At 39.7% G+C, this 20,209-nt stretch overlaps 1 protein-coding gene across 2 annotated transcripts in view; it reads left to right on the top strand.

The window, feature by feature from the left end:
• gas7b (growth arrest-specific 7b) overlaps nucleotides 1-15,936 on the top strand; it is a 90,212-nt gene extending 74,276 nt beyond the window's left edge. For both annotated transcript variants that reach the window (XM_079845446.1, XM_079845445.1), the window contains 4 exons: nucleotides 9,844-9,967; nucleotides 13,150-13,229; nucleotides 15,031-15,129; nucleotides 15,207-15,936. In XM_079845446.1, the coding sequence (XP_079701572.1) occupies nucleotides 9,844-9,967; nucleotides 13,150-13,229; nucleotides 15,031-15,129; nucleotides 15,207-15,320 (417 nt within the window). In that variant the 3' untranslated portion in view covers nucleotides 15,321-15,936. The remainder of the gene's footprint in view (nucleotides 1-9,843; nucleotides 9,968-13,149; nucleotides 13,230-15,030; nucleotides 15,130-15,206) is intronic.
• The last annotated feature ends 4,273 nt before the right edge of the window (nucleotides 15,937-20,209 follow it).

Here is a 20,209-nt window from a genome sequence, read left to right as displayed (position 1 = left end):
CACTCTGCATATCTCCATCTACACTCTGCATATCTCCATCTACACTCTGCATATCTCCATCTACACTCTGCATATCTCCATCTTCACTCTGCATATCTCCATCTACACTCTGCATATCTCCATCTACACTCTGCATATCTCCATCTTCACTCTGCATATCTCCATCTACACTCTTCATATCTCCATCTACACTCTGCATATCTCCATCTTCACTCTGCATATCTCCATCTTCACTCTGCATATCTCCATCTACACTCTGCATATCTCCATCTACACTCTGCATATCTCCATCTTCACTCTGCATATCTCCATCTACACTCTGCATATCTCCATCTACACTCTGCATATCTCCATCTTCACTCTGCATATCTCCATCTTCACTCTGCATATCTCCATCTACACTCTTCATATCTCCATCTACACTCTGCATATCTCCATCTACACTCTGCATATCTCCATCTACACTCTGCATATCTCCATCTACACTCTTCATATCTCCATCTTCACTCTGCATATCTCCATCTACACTCTGCATATATCCATCTACACTCTTCATATCTCCATCTACACTCTGCATATCTCCATCTTCACTCTGCATATCTCCATCTTCACTCTGCATATCTCCATCTACACTCTGCATATCTCCATCTACACTCTGCATATCTCCATCTTCACTCTGCATATCTCCATCTTCACTCTGCATATCTCCATCTACACTCTGCATATCTCCATCTTCACTCTGCATATCTCCATCTTCACTCTGCATATCTCCATCTACACTCTTCATATCTCCATCTACACTCTTCATATCTCCATCTACACTCTTCATATCTCCATCTACACTCTGCATATCTCCATCTGCACTCTTCATATCTCCATCTTCACTCTGCATATCTCCATCTACACTCTGCATATATCCATCTACACTCTTCATATCTCCATCTACACTCTTCATATCTCCATCTACACTCTGCATATCTCCATCTTCACTCTGCATATCTCCATCTTCACTCTGCATATCTCCATCTACACTCTGCATATCTCCATCTACACTCTTCATATCTCCATCTACACTCTTCATATCTCCATCTACACTCTGCATATCTCCATCTGCACTCTTCATATCTCCATCTACACTCTGCATATCTCCATCTACACTCTGCATACATCCATCTACACTCTGCATACATCCATCTTCACTCTGCATATCTCCATCTACACTCTGCATATCTCCATCTTCACTCTGCATATCTCCATCTACACTCTGCATATCTCCATCTACACTCTGCATATCTCCATCTTCACTCTGCATATCTCCATCTTCACTCTGCATATCTCCATCTGCACTCTGCATATCTCCATCTTCACTCTGCATATCTCCATCTACACTCTGCATATCTCCATCTACACTCTGCATATCTCCATCTGCACTCTGCATATCTCCATCTTCACTCTGCATATCTCCATCTACACTCTGCATATCTCCATCTACACTCTGCATATCTCCATCTACACTCTGCATATCTCCATCTTCACTCTTCATATCTCCATCTACACTCTTCATATCTCCATCTACACTCTGCATATCTCCATCTACACTCTGCATATCTCCATCTTCACTCTTCATATCTCCATCTTCACTCTTCATATCTCCATCTACACTCTGCATATCTCCATCTACACTCTGCATATCTCCATCTACACTCTGCATATCTCCATCTACACTCTGCATATCTCCATCTACACTCTGCATATCTCCATCTACACTCTGCATATCTCCATCTACACTCTGCATATCTCCATCTACACTCTGCATATCTCCATCTACACTCTGCATATCTCCATCTTCACTCTGCATATCTCCATCTTCACTCTTCATATCTCCATCTACCCTCTGCATATCTCCATCTACACTCTGCATATCTCCATCTACACTCTGCATATCTCCATCTACACTCTGCATATCTCCATCTACACTCTGCATATCTCCATCTGCACTCTTCATATCTCCATCTTCACTCTGCATATCTCCATCTACACTCTGCATATCTCCATCTACACTCTGCATATCTCCATCTACACTCTTCATATCTCCATCTACACTCTGCATATCTCCATCTACACTCTGCATATCTCCATCTACACTCTGCATATCTCCATCTACACTCTTCATATCTCCATCTACACTCTGCATATCTCCATCTACACTCTGCATATCTCCATCTACACTCTGCATATCTCCATCTACACTCTGCATATCTCCATCTTCACTCTGCATATCTCCATCTACACTCTGCATATCTCCATCTACACTCTGCATATCTCCATCTTCACTCTGCATATCTCCATCTTCACTCTGCATATCTCCATCTACACTCTTCATATCTCCATCTACACTCTGCATATCTCCATCTTCACTCTGCATATCTCCATCTACACTCTTCATATCTCCATCTGCACTCTTCATATCTCCATCTTCACTCTGCATATCTCCATCTACACTCTGCATATCTCCATCTACACTCTGCATATCTCCATCTACACTCTTCATATCTCCATCTACACTCTGCATATCTCCATCTACACTCTGCATATCTCCATCTACACTCTGCATATCTCCATCTACACTCTGCATATCTCCATCTACACTCTGCATATCTCCATCTACACTCTGCATATCTCCATCTTCACTCTGCATATCTCCATCTACACTCTGCATATCTCCATCTACACTCTGCATATCTCCATCTTCACTCTGCATATCTCCATCTTCACTCTGCATATCTCCATCTACACTCTTCATATCTCCATCTACACTCTGCATATCTCCATCTTCACTCTGCATATCTCCATCTTCACTCTGCATATCTCCATCTACACTCTGCATATCTCCATCTACACTCTGCATATCTCCATCTTCACTCTGCATATCTCCATCTACACTCTGCATATCTCCATCTACACTCTGCATATCTCCATCTTCACTCTGCATATCTCCATCTTCACTCTGCATATCTCCATCTACACTCTTCATATCTCCATCTACACTCTGCATATCTCCATCTACACTCTGCATATCTCCATCTACACTCTGCATATCTCCATCTACACTCTTCATATCTCCATCTTCACTCTGCATATCTCCATCTACACTCTGCATATATCCATCTACACTCTTCATATCTCCATCTACACTCTGCATATCTCCATCTTCACTCTGCATATCTCCATCTTCACTCTGCATATCTCCATCTACACTCTGCATATCTCCATCTACACTCTGCATATCTCCATCTTCACTCTGCATATCTCCATCTTCACTCTGCATATCTCCATCTACACTCTGCATATCTCCATCTTCACTCTGCATATCTCCATCTTCACTCTGCATATCTCCATCTACACTCTTCATATCTCCATCTACACTCTTCATATCTCCATCTACACTCTTCATATCTCCATCTACACTCTGCATATCTCCATCTGCACTCTTCATATCTCCATCTTCACTCTGCATATCTCCATCTACACTCTGCATATATCCATCTACACTCTTCATATCTCCATCTACACTCTTCATATCTCCATCTACACTCTGCATATCTCCATCTTCACTCTGCATATCTCCATCTTCACTCTGCATATCTCCATCTACACTCTGCATATCTCCATCTACACTCTGCATATCTCCATCTTCACTCTGCATATCTCCATCTTCACTCTGCATATCTCCATCTACACTCTGCATATCTCCATCTTCACTCTGCATATCTCCATCTACACTCTTCATATCTCCATCTACACTCTTCATATCTCCATCTACACTCTTCATATCTCCATCTACACTCTGCATATCTCCATCTACACTCTGCATATCTCCATCTTCACTCTGCATATCTCCATCTGCACTCTGCATATCTCCATCTGCACTCTTCATATCTCCATCTTCACTCTGCATATCTCCATCTACACTCTGCATATCTCCATCTACACTCTGCATATCTCCATCTACACTCTTCATATCTCCATCTACACTCTGCATATCTCCATCTACACTCTGCATATCTCCATCTACACTCTGCATATCTCCATCTACACTCTGCATATCTCCATCTACACTCTGCATATCTCCATCTACACTCTGCATATCTCCATCTACACTCTGCATATCTCCATCTTCACTCTGCATATCTCCATCTACACTCTGCATATCTCCATCTACACTCTGCATATCTCCATCTTCACTCTGCATATCTCCATCTTCACTCTGCATATCTCCATCTACACTCTTCATATCTCCATCTACACTCTGCATATCTCCATCTTCACTCTGCATATCTCCATCTACACTCTTCATATCTCCATCTGCACTCTTCATATCTCCATCTTCACTCTGCATATCTCCATCTACACTCTGCATATCTCCATCTACACTCTGCATATCTCCATCTACACTCTTCATATCTCCATCTACACTCTGCATATCTCCATCTACACTCTGCATATCTCCATCTACACTCTGCATATCTCCATCTACACTCTGCATATCTCCATCTACACTCTGCATATCTCCATCTACACTCTGCATATCTCCATCTTCACTCTGCATATCTCCATCTACACTCTGCATATCTCCATCTACACTCTGCATATCTCCATCTTCACTCTGCATATCTCCATCTACACTCTGCATATCTCCATCTTCACTCTGCATATCTCCATCTACACTCTGCATATCTCCATCTACACTCTGCATATCTCCATCTTCACTCTGCATATCTCCATCTACACTCTTCATATCTCCATCTACACTCTGCATATCTCCATCTTCACTCTGCATATCTCCATCTTCACTCTGCATATCTCCATCTACACTCTGCATATCTCCATCTACACTCTGCATATCTCCATCTTCACTCTGCATATCTCCATCTTCACTCTGCATATCTCCATCTACACTCTGCATATCTCCATCTACACTCTGCATATCTCCATCTTCACTCTGCATATCTCCATCTTCACTCTGCATATCTCCATCTACACTCTTCATATCTCCATCTACACTCTGCATATCTCCATCTACACTCTGCATATCTCCATCTACACTCTTCATATCTCCATCTTCACTCTGCATATCTCCATCTACACTCTTCATATCTCCATCTACACTCTGCATATCTCCATCTACACTCTGCATATCTCCATCTACATTCTGCATATCTCCATCTTCACTCTGCATATCTCCATCTTCACTCTGCATATCTCCATCTACACTCTGCATATCTCCATCTACACTCTTCATATCTCCATCTACACTCTGCATATCTCCATCTACACTCTTCATATCTCCATCTACACTCTGCATATCTCCATCTACACTCTGCATATCTCCATCTACACTCTGCATATCTCCATCTACACTCTTCATTTCACGAGTTCACACTTACATCAAATTAAATAGAGTAAATATTATGCATATTTGGCGTGCTGTCCGGGGGAGGGCTCCGGGCTCGGAATTTTGCCCGAACCCAGAGTACCCCCCCCGTGATGGAAATAGTCTAGAACTAGACTACATATATTAATTTGATGTCTTATGTGAGTTTAATTAAGTGAGGAGAAGGGGTGGTGGAGGGATGCTAAGAAACTGTCAACGACAGGAAGGTAAATCGGCAGTCTATATACACCTCCTATCGTTGATTTTTTAATGAGCTCCTCTTGTGTTCAATTAGGTTTAATTATCTGGGTCTGCTCCACTTAACAGTTTTAATTTCCTGAATGTGTTCCTCCCGAAATTTGTTTATAAAACATCAAATCTCCACCTCAATGAAGACGCTCTTCTAAAGTCACAGGGATTTTTCTCATGCATTATTAATAGCTCGTGTTTTCTGAAGGAGTGGCCGTTTCCGTCTCTGGAGCCCAATGTTTTCTATAAATAATCTCCTGACCTTCACAACAATGACCTGCTCATAGAGCCTCTACTGACCAACTCAGCTCATCTGGCGGCCATGTTTTAAAGGGCCAGCGCTCTCATTCGTGTGCTCATTCACATCAGGGCGAACGCCATTGGCTCTCGCATGTCTTGTGATCTATCCCAGCATGCCCACTTTGAGTATTCACCTGTGAATTTGGTACAGTTTTTGAGTACATGGAAGTTTGTTTATGCCATAGAATTTAAAAAGAGGCAATTCCGACTTTATTGCTCACAATTCCGACTTTATTGCTCACAATTCCGACTTTATTTCTCACAATTCCGACTTTATTTCTTGCAATTCCGACTTTATTTCTCACAATTCCGACTTTATTTCTCACAATTCCGACTTTATTTCTCGTTATTCTGACTTTATTTCTCGCTATTCCGACTTTATTTCTCGTTATTCTGACTTTATTTCTCACAATTCCGACTTTATTTCTCGTTATTCTGACTTTATTTCTCGCTATTCCGACTTTATTTCTCACAATTCCGACTTTATTTCTCGTTATTCTGACTTTATTTATCGCAATTCCGACTTTATTTCTCACAATTCCGACTTTATTTCTCACAATTCCGACTTTATTTCTCGCAGTTCCAAGTTTTTCTCGCAATTCCGACTTTATTTCTCACAATTCCGACTTTATTTCTCACAATTCCGACTTTATTTCTCGTTATTCTGACTTTATTTCTCGCTATTCCGACTTTATTTCTCACAATTCCGACTTTATTTCTCACAATTCCGACTTTATTTCTCGCAGTTCCAAGTTTTTCTCGCAATTCCGACTTTATTTCTCACAATTCCGACTTTATTTCTCGTTATTCTGATTTTATTTCTCGCAATTCTGACTTTATTTCTCGTTATTCTGACTTTATTTCTCGCTATTCCGACTTTATTTCTCACAATTCCGACTTTATTTCTCGCAGTTCCAAGTTTTTCTCGTAATTCCGACTTTATTTCTCACAATTCAGACATTATTTCTCGCAATTCCAAGTTTTTCTCGCAATTCCGACTTTATTTCTCACAATTCCGACTTTGTTTCTCGTTATTCTGACTTTATTTCTCGCAATTCCAAGTTTTTCTCGCAATTCCGACTTTATTTCTCACAATTCCAACTTTATTTCTCGTTATTCTGACTTTATTTCTCGCAATTCTGACTTTTTTTCTCGTTATTCTGACTTTATTTCTCACTATTCCGACTTTATTTCTCGTTATTCTGACTTTATTTCTCGCTATTCCGGCTTTATTTCTCACAATTCCTACTTTGTTTCTCGCAGTTCCAAGCTTTTCTCGTAATTCCGACTTTATTTCTCACAATTCAGACATTATTTCTCGCAATTCCGACTTTATTTCTCACAATTCCGACTTTATTTCTCGCAATTCCAAGTTTTTCTCGTAATTCCGACTTTATTTCTCAAAATTCCGACTTTATTTCTCGCAATTCCAAGTTTTTCTCATAATTCCGACTTTATTTCTCAAAATTCCGACTTTATTTCTCGCAATACCAACTTTATTTCTCACAATTCTGACTTTATTTCTCGTTATTCCGACTTTATTTCTCACAATTCCGACTTTATTTCTCTCAATTCCAAATTTTCCTCGTAATTCTGACTTTATTTCTCGTTATTCTGACTTTATTTCTCGCAATTCCAAGTTTTTCTCGTAATTCAGACTTTATTTCTCAAAATTCCGACTTTATTTCTCACAATTCCAAGTTTTTCTCATAATTCCGACTTCATTTTATCTTAATTCTGACTTTATTTCTCACAATTCCAACTTTATTTCTTGCAATTCCAAGTTTTTCTCGTAATTCCGACTTTATTTCTCACAATTCCGACTATATTTTTCGCAATTCCAAGCTTTTCTCGTAATTCTGACTTTATTTCTCGCAATTCCAAGTTTTTCTCGTAATTCCGACTTTATTTTATCTTAGTTCTGACTTTATTTCTCACATTTCCGACTTTATTTCTCACATTTCTGACTTTATTTCTCACAATTCCAAGTTTTTCTTGTAATTCCGACTTTATTTCTCAAAATTCCGACTTTATTTCTCACAATTCCAAGTTTTTCTCATAATTCTGACTTTATTTGATCTTAATTCTGACTTTATTTCTCACAATTCCAACTTTATTTCTTGCAATTCCAAGTTTTTCTTGTAATTCCGACTTTATTTTTCACAATTCCGACTATATTTCTCGCAATTCCAAGTTTTTCTCGTAATTCCGACTTGATTTTATCTTAGTTCTGACTTTATTTCTCACATTTCCAACTTTATTTCTCACATTTCCGACTTTATTTCTCTCAATTCCATGTTTTTCTCATAATTCCGACTTTATTTCTCACAATTCTGACTTTATTTCTTGCAGTTCCAAGTTTTTCTCGTAATTCCAACTTTATTTCTCACAATACAAACTTTATTTCTCACAATTCCGACTTTATTTCTCGTTATTCTGACTTCATTTCTCGTAATACTGACTTTATTTATCGCAATTCCAAGTTTTTCTCATAATTCTGACTTTATTTCTCAAAATTCCGACTTTATTTCTCGCAATTCCAAGTTTTTCTCGTAATTCAGACTTTATTTTATCTTAATTCTGACTTTATTTCTCACAATTCCAACTTTATTTCTTGCAATTCCAAGTTTTCTCGTAATTCCGACTTTATTTCTCACAATTCCGACTATATTTTTCGCAATTCCAAGTTTTTCTCGTAATTCTGACTTTATTTCTCACAATTCCGACTTTATTTCCCGCAATTCCACGTTTTTCTCGTAATTCCGACTTTATTTTATCTTAGTTCTGACTTTATTTCTCACATTTCCGACTTATTTCTCGCAATTCCAAGTTTTTCTCGTAATTCCGACTTTATTTCTCACAATTCCGACTTTTTTTCTCTCATTTCCACGTTTTTCTCATAATTCCGACTTTATTTCTCACAATTCCGACTTTATTTCTTGCAGTTCCAAGTTTTTCTCGTAATTCCAACTTTATTTCTCACAATTCCGACTTTATTTCTCGCAATTCCAACTTTATTTCTCACAATTCCGACTTTAATTCTCGTTATTCTGACTTTATTTCTCGCAATTCCGACTTTATTTCTTGCAGTTCCAAGTTTTTCTCGTAATTCCAACTTTATTTCTCACAATTCCGACTTTATTTCTCGCAATTCCAACTTTATTTCTCACAATTCCGACTCTATTTCTCGTTATTCTGACTTTATTTCTCGCAATTCCGACTTTATTTATCGCAATTCCAAGTTTTTCTCATAATTCCGACTTTATTTCTCACAATTCCGACTTTATTTCTCTCAATTCCAAGTTTTTCTCGTAATTCTGACTTTATTTCTCACAATTCCGACTTTATTTCTCTCAATTCCAAGTTTTTCTCGTAATTCTGACTTTATTTCTCATAATTCCGACTTTATTTCTCGCAATTCCAAGTTTTTCTAGTAAATCCGACTTTTATTTTTTAAGTTTATAACTCGCAATTTCCTTTCATTTTGAATCTGTGGCTAAAACAAGCTTCCATGTGTTTTAACAGGAAAACTCTTTAAATCTTGTCTTGTCTAAATGTTATTTCTGTTGCGGTTTCTGTGTAAGGATTAGTTTAGTGAGTAACTGATCAGTGTTTGTCAGAGTAACAGCAGCACCTAGAGAACCAATGATTTGATTCTGTTAATAATCTCTGTTTTTGAATATTAGCGTTCATTTATCGTCAGAAATGAATCAGACCCTTAACCATCCACAGGGGTGATTTATTCAAGAGCATCTGGACGTCAACATGCAGAGCCAGATGTGTCTGAACATCTGTAGATGAATAACACACAGCCGCTCATCTCCTCTCTCTCGTTCTCTCGTTCTCTCGTTCTTTATAAGGCCCGTAAAGCGCTCTCAGATCGGCAGAAGGATCTGGAGGTGAAGACCCAGCAGCTGGAGATCAAACTCAGCAGTAAGATCGAGGAGGACATCAAGAAAGCGCGCCGGAAATCCACTCTGGCAGGTCAGTGGATATCTTCATTACTTACAGCTCTCTGCATAGGGAAGAACAGCTTCAGGAAACGAGTGTTCAGGAAGAGAGGAACGCTTGTGTTCGCTGACCCCTAGTGTCCGACTGTGGGAATGCTGAATAACTCTAGTGTGAAGAATGCAGTTTTATTTCTCATCCTTAAAGATTTCATATCAATACAACGTGTGCTTATGTTACTTTGTTCTGGAGGACGAGAGTCTGAGAGAACCAACAAACCACCAACACTAAAGGAACATAATCGACTTAGAACGGAATAAATCTGCATATTAAACAGACATAAACCTTCATGTTCGGGTTTAATATTAACACTCCTTGTTAAATAATGCGATATACGATATGTGATACGATAAGTGTGTAAAATCAATTAAAATGATATTTAAAAACTGAAAATGATATAACCAATATTTTTTGGGAAAAGAAAGCATCAGCTCAGCTGTTGAAAGTGAACAGCAGTGCTTTAGCATTAGGGCTTCATAAAACATAATGTCACAAATCTGACAGTCATTTTAGCATCAATGCAAACAAACTCATTTAATGCCAAAAACTCTTTGCTCAACTTGGCAATATATACTCATATCAACCTAAAACTTATCATCAAGAGCGTTCAGGTAAAGAAAAACATTTGAAACTAGGGGAAGATTAGTTATTTATTGTAATTTATTTTATCTTTGTTATAAAAAAATAAGAACTCGGATCGATCGGACAAATACAATAAAACAAAGACACAAATGAAATTAACAGTGCTTTGAGTTTTTCAGGTAGACATTCAGAGATCGCATGCGAAATGTACATTTGCGATATTTCGATATAGTCAATATTTGACTATATTGAGACCAGAGTGTTCCTCTGACCCCATTGGCAGATCATTCTGCTGGTTTTAAGCATAAACTTCCTTCATTTTTATTTATTTTCCAGAAAACAAGAAAACATGTCATTTTACTCATCTAGTGAAATCATTTTGATTTATGAATTTGTATATATTTAGACTGGAAACAAGCATTTTTGCAGTGCTCTTCTCCGTTTTCTTCATAGTGTTTTTCTCTTGCTAGTCTTCATGATGTTAGTCGCGCTGAATCCGTGAATCATTCGTTCAGCCGTTTTTTTATTTAACATTGAAAGTGGAAAACTGAGAAAACAGCTAGTTTTTCCTTTTTTCAGAAAAACGAAAAACCAGATCTTTCGTTTTTCGTTCAGGGGTAGAAAAATTAACAAACGGTTTGAATATTCGATTTCTACAGGTGGGTGGGAATTATACGCCCCTTTCTGCTGATTGGTCAGCCGAAGATCAAACTCTTCCATCATTAATAAATACGTGATTTATTCCAAAGTGACTTATAATGCATTTAACGTTAAATAATTGAAATGTTGACTTTTTAAAGCAGGCGCGTCCAGTATTCGCTGTATTTTAGTTCATGTTTCTGGTGTGCGTCAGAAAATCGCGCTAAATCCTGTTTTTGTTGTTGTTTTTTCAAAGGCATGACATTTTGTAATAATTTAAAATGTAAACACATAAAATAAACATTTTACTGTTTTGAATGAGAAAAAAATTCAAGTGATGTCGCCGGCGCATCGCGCTCACATAATGTCAGATCTGGCTTTGCTGACATCGCAGCCGTTCATTATCAAAATAAAACCACACATATAAAAATGTATTCTGCTTAATTAAGTTTGTCTGTTGTACAATATTAAGGCTGTGCCAGTCAGTACTTTCTGTTATTCCAAACTCATTTTTCTTTACATACTAATGTTACATTGCAAATATGGAAACTTTGGACCGAATGAAAGATGCACGAGCACAACGTCAATACAGTTTCAATTCAAATAAATTAATTTAGGCTTGGCGTTTAAAATGAATGTTGTTTGTAATAAATGGCACAATATAGGCTAGACTATTTTTATATAGGCTTCTATGTATTTTTTTATTATATGGCTACTTTTTTTTTTTTTTATTGGAATTGTGAACTAGGGTAATTACCTTGATATTATTATGCTTATTACCTTGTTTTCGTAACATAATCCATATATGCAAATATATATGTGCCATATATTCCGAGCGCTCTGAAGGTAGGCCTATACTGTCGGGTTTGGTGAGAAACAAACCGAAATGTCAAGTTATTACGGCTTTAATGAAGATCTTGAGTTGCATTCCTGTGTGCGAGCAGCCTTTTGAGATATCAATTAGCTATAATCAATTTTAATAAAACACAAGGCATACATCATAAAATAGAAGTAGCCTATCATAAAAGAGTAGCCTATGTATTTGAATATCTCTGTTGTTCTCCTATGGAATAAAAAGACTGTCAATAATAACATTATTTAATAACGACGTGTTATTATTAACAGTTTATTCCATATTCTCTGGTTGTCTGGTTGCAACGCATTAGTCTTTCCTTTTTGTATTAGTGTTTGAAATATTTATTTATTTTGTTTACTTAATACGGGACGGGTTGTGTCGAGACATTCGGTAGTTTGGTTGTTTGATGAGAATAATATGAAATGTAGCTGCAATAAACGCATTAATTATCCGTAGAGCTGTAGCAGCGCAGGACTTTTATTCTGCTGTGCGGAACTGAGGAAGAACTGATGACGGAAGAGTTTGATCTTCGGCTGACCAATCAGCATAAAGGGGCGTATAATTCCCACCCACCTGTAGAAATCGAATATTCATTTTTCTACCCCTGAACGAAAAACGAAAGATCAAGGTTTTTTCGTTTTTATGAAAAAACGAGCTGTTTTCTCAGTTTTCCACTTTCAATATTAAATCAAAAAACGACTGAACGAATGAAACACAGTTTGTGCAGGTCTTTGATTCTGTATATCGAGTGAATCGCTTCACAAACAAGAACAAATGTAGGCGGGGCTTGATTGAGTCAGTGGGGAATTGATTGGATGGTGGTGGTTTGCTATTGGCTGATCTCATGTGAGTGACAGGTGGCCCCGCCCTCATCATCAGAGATGAGATGAAGTGATTCTGACTCAAGATTATGAGCCACAAACATTTACTGCAATGTTCCATACATGATTCTGTGAGCCTCTCATTGGTCAGGGTGATTTAATCATCATGTGCTCGTCTGCCCATCAGCCAATGCCAGTTGTTTGTAAAAATGCTAAATGTGTGTGTCCTAACCTTGACGTTGTGTGATGTGTGAGCGCAGGAGACGAGCTGATGCGATGTGTTGATCTCTACAATCAGTCCCAGTCCAAGTGGTTTGAAGAGATGGTGACCAGCAGTCTGGTGAGAACATCAGGATCCTCATGCTGACCGTCACACACACACACACACACACACGCACACACACACACACACACACACACACACACACACACACACACACACACACACACACACACACACACACACACACACACACACACACACACACTTACATAAAGCCAATACCTAGAACAACCAGTGTTCATTTCGTTGACGAATATTTTTCGTCATGATTTTCGTCAACAACCTTTTTTCAGTGACGAAAACGAGACGATAATAAAAACCAAATAAAAACTAGTGTTGGATGACAAAAACTATGATGAAAATCTACTGTCATTTTCGTCCACAGATAAAGCGAGATGTAAATGTTAGTGAGGGTGGATTAGGGCAGAGATGGGGTCAGAACTGATGTCCTGTGTCTCAGATGAACACATTTGATCTGAACTGATCTAACCTCTGGAAAACACACGATCTACAGGCTCACACACCCCCAATCCAGCTCCAGAGCGGCTCAATCAATAACACACACACACACACACACACACACATACACACACCCAATCCAGCTCCAGAGCGGCTCAATCAATAACACACACACACACACACACACACACACACACACACACACACACACACACACACACACACACACACACAATCCAGCTCCAGAGCGGCTCAATCAATAACACACACACACACACACCCAATCCAGCTCCAGAGCGGCTCAATCAATAACACACACACACACACACACACACACACACACACACACACACACACACACACACACACACACACACACACACCCAATCCAGCTCCAGAGCGGCTCAATCAATAACACACACACACACACACACACAATCCAGCTCCAGAGCGACTCAATCAATAACACACACACACACACACACACACACACACACACACACCCAATCCAGCTCCAGAGCGGCCAAATCAATAACACACACACACACACACACACCCAATCCAGCTCCAGAGCGGCTCAATCAATAACACACATTTATGCCAGACCAGTGTTTATGAACTAATGCTGATGAATAATGACTGTGTTCACTTTACCATGTTTATATAGTAATATGTTTTAGACGCATATTTGATCTCCTGAACTTGAATGAGCTCCAGCAACTGCAATAGAGGAGCAGACATTTCAAAATAAGAGTCCTGGTGTATTTCCAGCTTGTTTATCATTAAAAGTCACGCATTATATATTCGTTTTTGCTCACACAATAAACTGTATTTAATTTCATTCCCATTTAATTCATAGTCAGGAGGAAAGACCAGTATTTGACACATATTCAATAAAGTATCAGGGTTATAATAGTTCACTAAAACCATTAAAAAAACTTCATGACTTGAAATTAAATAAATGTTAACTGAAATTAAAATAAATAAATAAACTTATTTGAAGCTTTAGCTTAACCTGATATACTGACTAAAACATAAATTCAAAGTTATAAAAACTATATAGATGTTTTTAAAAAAGTGAATTGAACTCTTTCGTGTATTTTTAATGTCAAAAACAAAATAATGTCAAAATGTCAGTTCGAGTGACAGTCGGTTATGTGATGCTTAAATGCTTAATGTATTACAATTGAACTAAACTCATTAGATTTTAGTCGACTAAAACTAGACTAAAACTAAAAACAATTCAGGCGACTAAAATATGACTAAAACTAAATCAAAATTTGCTGTCAAAATTAACACTGAGACCAGCAGATGTGGGCCGGATCTGGCTGTTATTATGTTGCTCTCTGGGATGTATGTATATTAGTAAATGTCCCTCATTCGGCTGTGTTTCCCTCAGGAGCTGGAGCGGCTGGAGGTGGAGCGGGTGGAGATGATCAGACAGCACCTGTGTCAGTACACAACGCTACGCCACGAAACCGACATGTTCAACCAGGGCGTGAGTTGAGATTCACACTCATTCATGAGGTCTAATGCAGATCATGAGTAATGACATGAGTAATGTTTCACATGCAGACCGTCGAGCCGGTGGACAAACTTCTGCGGAGCGTCGACCCCGCCCTCGACCGCGAGCTCTGGGTGAAGGAACACAAGACGGGGGAGCTGAGGCCGGCGGATATGGAGATCTGACTCCATCAGCAGATCGAACGCAACCCTACTCAAGAGAACCATCACGTCTCAAACCAGGCGGACGGGCGAGAACGAACCCAGGGTTTCTACCATAGATATCCATAATAAAGGCTAGATGTCTTACGGCAGAGTCTCTAACGTCGTCAGCGGCGGCCATCTTGTCACAGGCAAGCTTTCTGGCGGCCATCTTGTCACAGGCAAGCCTTCTGGCGGCCATCTTGTCACAGGCAAGCTTTCTTGCGGCCATCTTGTCACAGGCGAGCTTTCTGACGGCCATCTTGTCATAGGCGAGCTTTCTGGCGGCCATCTTGTCATAGGCGAGCTTTCTGGCGGCCATCTTGTCACAGGCGAGCTTTCTGGCGCCCATCTTGTCACAGGCAAGCTTTCTTGCGGCCATCTTGTCACAGGCGAGCTTTCTGGCGCCCATCTTGTCACAGGCAAGCTTTCTGGCGGCCATCTTGTCATAGGCGAGCTTTCTGGCGGCCATCTTGTCACAGGCAAGCTTTCTGGCGGCCATCTTGTCACAGGCGAGCTTTCTGGCGGCCATCTTGTCATAGGCGAGCTTTCTGGCGGCCATCTTGTCATAGGCGAGCTTTCTGGCGGCCATCTTGTCACAGGCAGGGCTCTGTATTTCCTGATGTAAGTCGAGTGATCTGCATGAACACAAATACTCGCTGAAATCTTGACGGATTTACAAATGGTTTGCTTTCTTACAAACGTTATTAACGTGGCTATACGTCTATCTCTGACGTTTATAACAAACCAAACAGTTTGAAAATCGGTAGAAAATTTAGCAAGTTATGGTTATTTAAAAAGTACACGCACCATTAAAACACAATGAGTGAGCGAGCTGACTGTGACAAGATGGCCGCCAGGTGCGGACGTCGACCTCCATTGGCCAGCAGCGGACGAGACATCTAGCCTTTATTATGGATATCTATGGTTTCTACCATGACCTGGACGGAATTTGTGAGAGGACAATAAGTGTAAATATGGTCACTCAGGAGAACCGATGTGTATGTCAGGATCTACTGATGCAATCAGACGTTTGAACATTGACTGATCTAATGTATGAATGCTGCAGCTGCTGCTACTGATTTAAACTTAATCAATCGCTTCCAGTCCACATGAACTTAACGAGATGATATACTCCAAACAGTGAACATTGATGAGCGTTTGAGGAATTATAAAGACTTGCGCACCAGAACGGACGTGGAAAAGGGACGCCGAGCGACACGTTGATGAATTTATACTTTTGTCCTTTGGAATAATAACATGTATGAATCATTCACAGCAAGACCAGAAGCATGGAGACACAAGTGTTGACTTCATGATGCAGCTTCTGCTGGATATATGGACGCTCGGTTCCACCACGGAGTAAAACATAAAGGATATTGCGACTTTTTATACCACAATTCTGAGATTAAATCTCACAATTCTGAGTAAAAATAGTCAGAACTGTGTGATTTTTATATCGTGCAATTCTGACTTTGACAACTCTGACAGAGTTACGAGAAATAAAGTCTGAATTTTGAGTCAGTTACGGAAAATAAATTCAGTCTTGCGATAAAGTCAAAATTGCTAGATAAAAAGTTATAATTGCAATAAATAGTCAAAATTGTGAAAAATAAAGTCAGAGTTGCAATAAAGTCTGAATTGCGAAATAATTTGTCATAATTGCTATGAAGTCATCGATAAATAAAGCCAGAATTGCAAGAAATAAAGTCAGACTTGCGATAAATAAAGTCAGAGTTGTGAAAAAATAAAGTCAGAGTTGTGAAAAGTAGTCATAATTGCTAAAAAAATAGTCAAAATTGTGAAAGATAAAGTCAGAGTTGCATAAAATAAAGTCAGAGTTGTGAAAAGTAGTCAGAATTGCGAAGAAATAAAGTCAGAATTACGAGAAATAAAGTCAGAATTGCGAGAAATAAAGTCAGACTTGCGTAAAATAAAGTCAGAGTTGAGAAAAATAAGGTCAGAGTTGTGAAAAGTAGTCAGAATTGTGAAGAAATAGTCAGAATTACGAGAAATAAAATTAGAATTGCGAGAAATAAAGTCAGACTTGCGAAAAATAAAGTCTGAGTTGTGAAAAGTAGTCAGAATTGCGAGAAATGAAGTCAGAGTTACGAGAAATAAAGTCAGAATTGCGATAAATAGTCAAAATTGTGAAAGATAAAGTCAGAGTTGCGATAAATAAAGTCAGAGTTGCGAAAAAATAAAGTCAGAATTATGATAATTTAAGTCAAAATTGCAAAAAATAAAGTCAGACTTGCAATAAAGTCTAAATTGCGAGATAAAAAGTCAGAATTGTGATGAAGTCATAATTGCAAGAAATAAAGTCATAATTGCGAGAAATAGTCAGAGTTGCGATAAATAAAGACAGAGTTACAAGAAATAAAGTCAGACTTGCGGAAAAATTGTGAGAAAAAAGCCAGAATTACGAGAAATAGTCAGAGTTACGATAAATAAAGTCAGACTTGCGAAAAGTAGTCAGAATTGCAAGAAAAAAGACGAGTTCATAACGAGTCTGGCATTTTTGCTCAGAATTGTGAGATATGAACCTGCAATTGTGCAAAAAAAAACAGAACTGTGAGATAAAAGTCACAATGACCTTTATTATTGTGTTATTCGGTGGAACATTCAGAGTCACCCCTCATGTGCTCCACACTGCCGGATGGACTTCACACTCAATGCCCAAACACAAGCACATCTGACGGGTTTATTTGCTGTTCAGATATACAGAAATCAGTAATACTCAGTCAGACAGCCACAGATGACACATGGAAATGATTCTGAACAATGCTTATTTTTATACCACATCAGTGAACTCCTTTTCTAAACGAGCTTGGAGATGTTTAAACTGGATGTCATTGACGGTACAGCTTCTCCATCACTGATGCACATGAAGAAGAACTGCTGAATATTAGCCATTTATGATGTTTTCTCTAATGTAAATGATGTTAAATGTAATGTTTTACTAAATTTGATTCATTGTTTGCTCTATTTATGTAGCTGTCATCAGATGGTATCTCAATAAATACAAAACTAATGCAAACATGATGTAATGAGCGAGGGAATAATACAGGATATACTCGACACATTTCTCATTTCTCTGTCTAATATCTATGGAAGCTTGTTTCTGCCACGGGATAACAAATAAAAACATTTCTTTTGGTAACACTTTATGTTATAATGTGTCATTGTTGCCTATGTTACATGTACTTACATAGTAATAACAGTAAATTATGCATAATTACATGCTTTAGGGAAGCGGCTGCGCTGCAGTCACAGGACTTCACGAAATCAACAATGTCACCAAAGAAGTGTGTTTTTGGTTGTCAGGGCAAGACAACCCTGCACAACCCAAGAACCCAGCGTTAATGGGACAGTGGATGGAGTTTGTGTTTCCGGAGTTGTGCAAGTGTTTTTGATTGTTCCCTGAACTTCGGCAACGATGGTTTATGAACAAGCGGCAGTTCAACGCCGGATTTGTAGCTGGTCTAATGCTGAAAGATGGAGCGGTCTCAGCAACTAAGGTTTAAGTTCAAGAAGTTTAGGGGGGCTGGGCAGAAGTTTAGGGGGGCTGGGCAGAAGTTTAGGAGGACTGGACAGAATTTTAGGGGGGCTGGACAGAAGTTTAGGGGAGCTGGACAGAAGTTTAGGGGAGCTGGACAGAAGTTTAGGGGGACTGGGCAGAAGTTTAGGGGGGCTGGGCAGAAGTTTACGGGGACTGTACAGAATTTTAGGGGAGCTGGGGAGAAGTTTAGGGGAGCTGGACAGAAGTTTAGGGGGGCTGGACAAAAGTTTAGGGGAGCTGGGCAGACGTTTAGGGGAGCTGGACAGAAGTTTAGGGGGGCTGGACAGAAGTTTAGGGGGGCTGGACAGAATTTTAGGGGGGCTGGGCAGAAGTTTGGGGGGGCTGGGCAGAATTTTAGGGGGGCTGGACAGAATTTTAGGGGGGCTGGGCAGAAGTTTAGGGGTGCTGGACAGAATTTTAGGGGGGCTGGGGAGAAGTTTAGGGGGGCTGGACAGAATTTTAAGGGGGCTGGACAGAATTTTAGGGGGGCTGGGGAGAAGTTTAGGGGGGCTGTGGACAGAAGTTTAGGGGGGCTGGAAAGAAGTTTGGGGTGGCTGGACAGAAGTTTAGGGGGGCTGGACAGAATTTTAGGGGGGCTGGGCAGAAGTTTAGGGGGGCTGGGCAGAAGTTTAGGGGGGCTGGACAGAAGTTTAGGGGGGCTGGACAGAATTTTAGGGGGGGTGGGCAGAAGTTTAGGGGGGCTGAACAGAATTTTAGGGGGGCTGGGCAGAGGTTTAGGGGTGCTGGACAGAATTTTAGGGGGGCTGGGCAGAAGTTTAGGGGGGCTGGACAGAATTTTAGGGGAGCTGGACAGAATTTTAGGGGGGCTGGGCAGAAGTTTAGGGGGCCTGGACAGAAGTTAAGGGGTAGCTGGACAGAAGTTTAGGGGGACTGGAAAGAAGTTTAGGGGGACTGGACAGAAGTTTAGGGGGCCTGGACAGAAGTTTAGGGGGGCTGGACAGAAGTTTGGGGGGGCTGGGCAAAAGTTTAGGGGGCCTGGACAGAAGTTTAGGGGTAGCTGGACAGAGTTTAGGGGGACTGGACAGAAGTTTAGGGGGGCTGGACAGAATTTTAGGGGGGCTGGACAGAAGTTTAGGGGCTTTTTAGGCTGAAGCCCCCCTAAAAAGGGCCTAGTGACGCCCATGAATACTACTCTACAGGCACTCAAGATAGACATGAGACTGACTGACCCCCTTAAAAACTAGCAATTATTCTGTGGCGGAAACAAGCGTCCATAAATGCCATAAACATCGGATGCTCTTGTGTCTTGTCCTCCGTTTCAATTAATATAAATGAGTTTTTGGACAAAATC

The sequence above is a fragment of the Gobio gobio genome (assembly GCF_949357685.1).
Source record: "Gobio gobio genome assembly, chromosome: 20".
Lineage (NCBI taxonomy): Eukaryota > Metazoa > Chordata > Actinopteri > Cypriniformes > Gobionidae > Gobio > Gobio gobio.
Note: the sequence above shows the minus strand (reverse complement) of the source record. Positions and strands in the feature narration are given on the sequence as shown.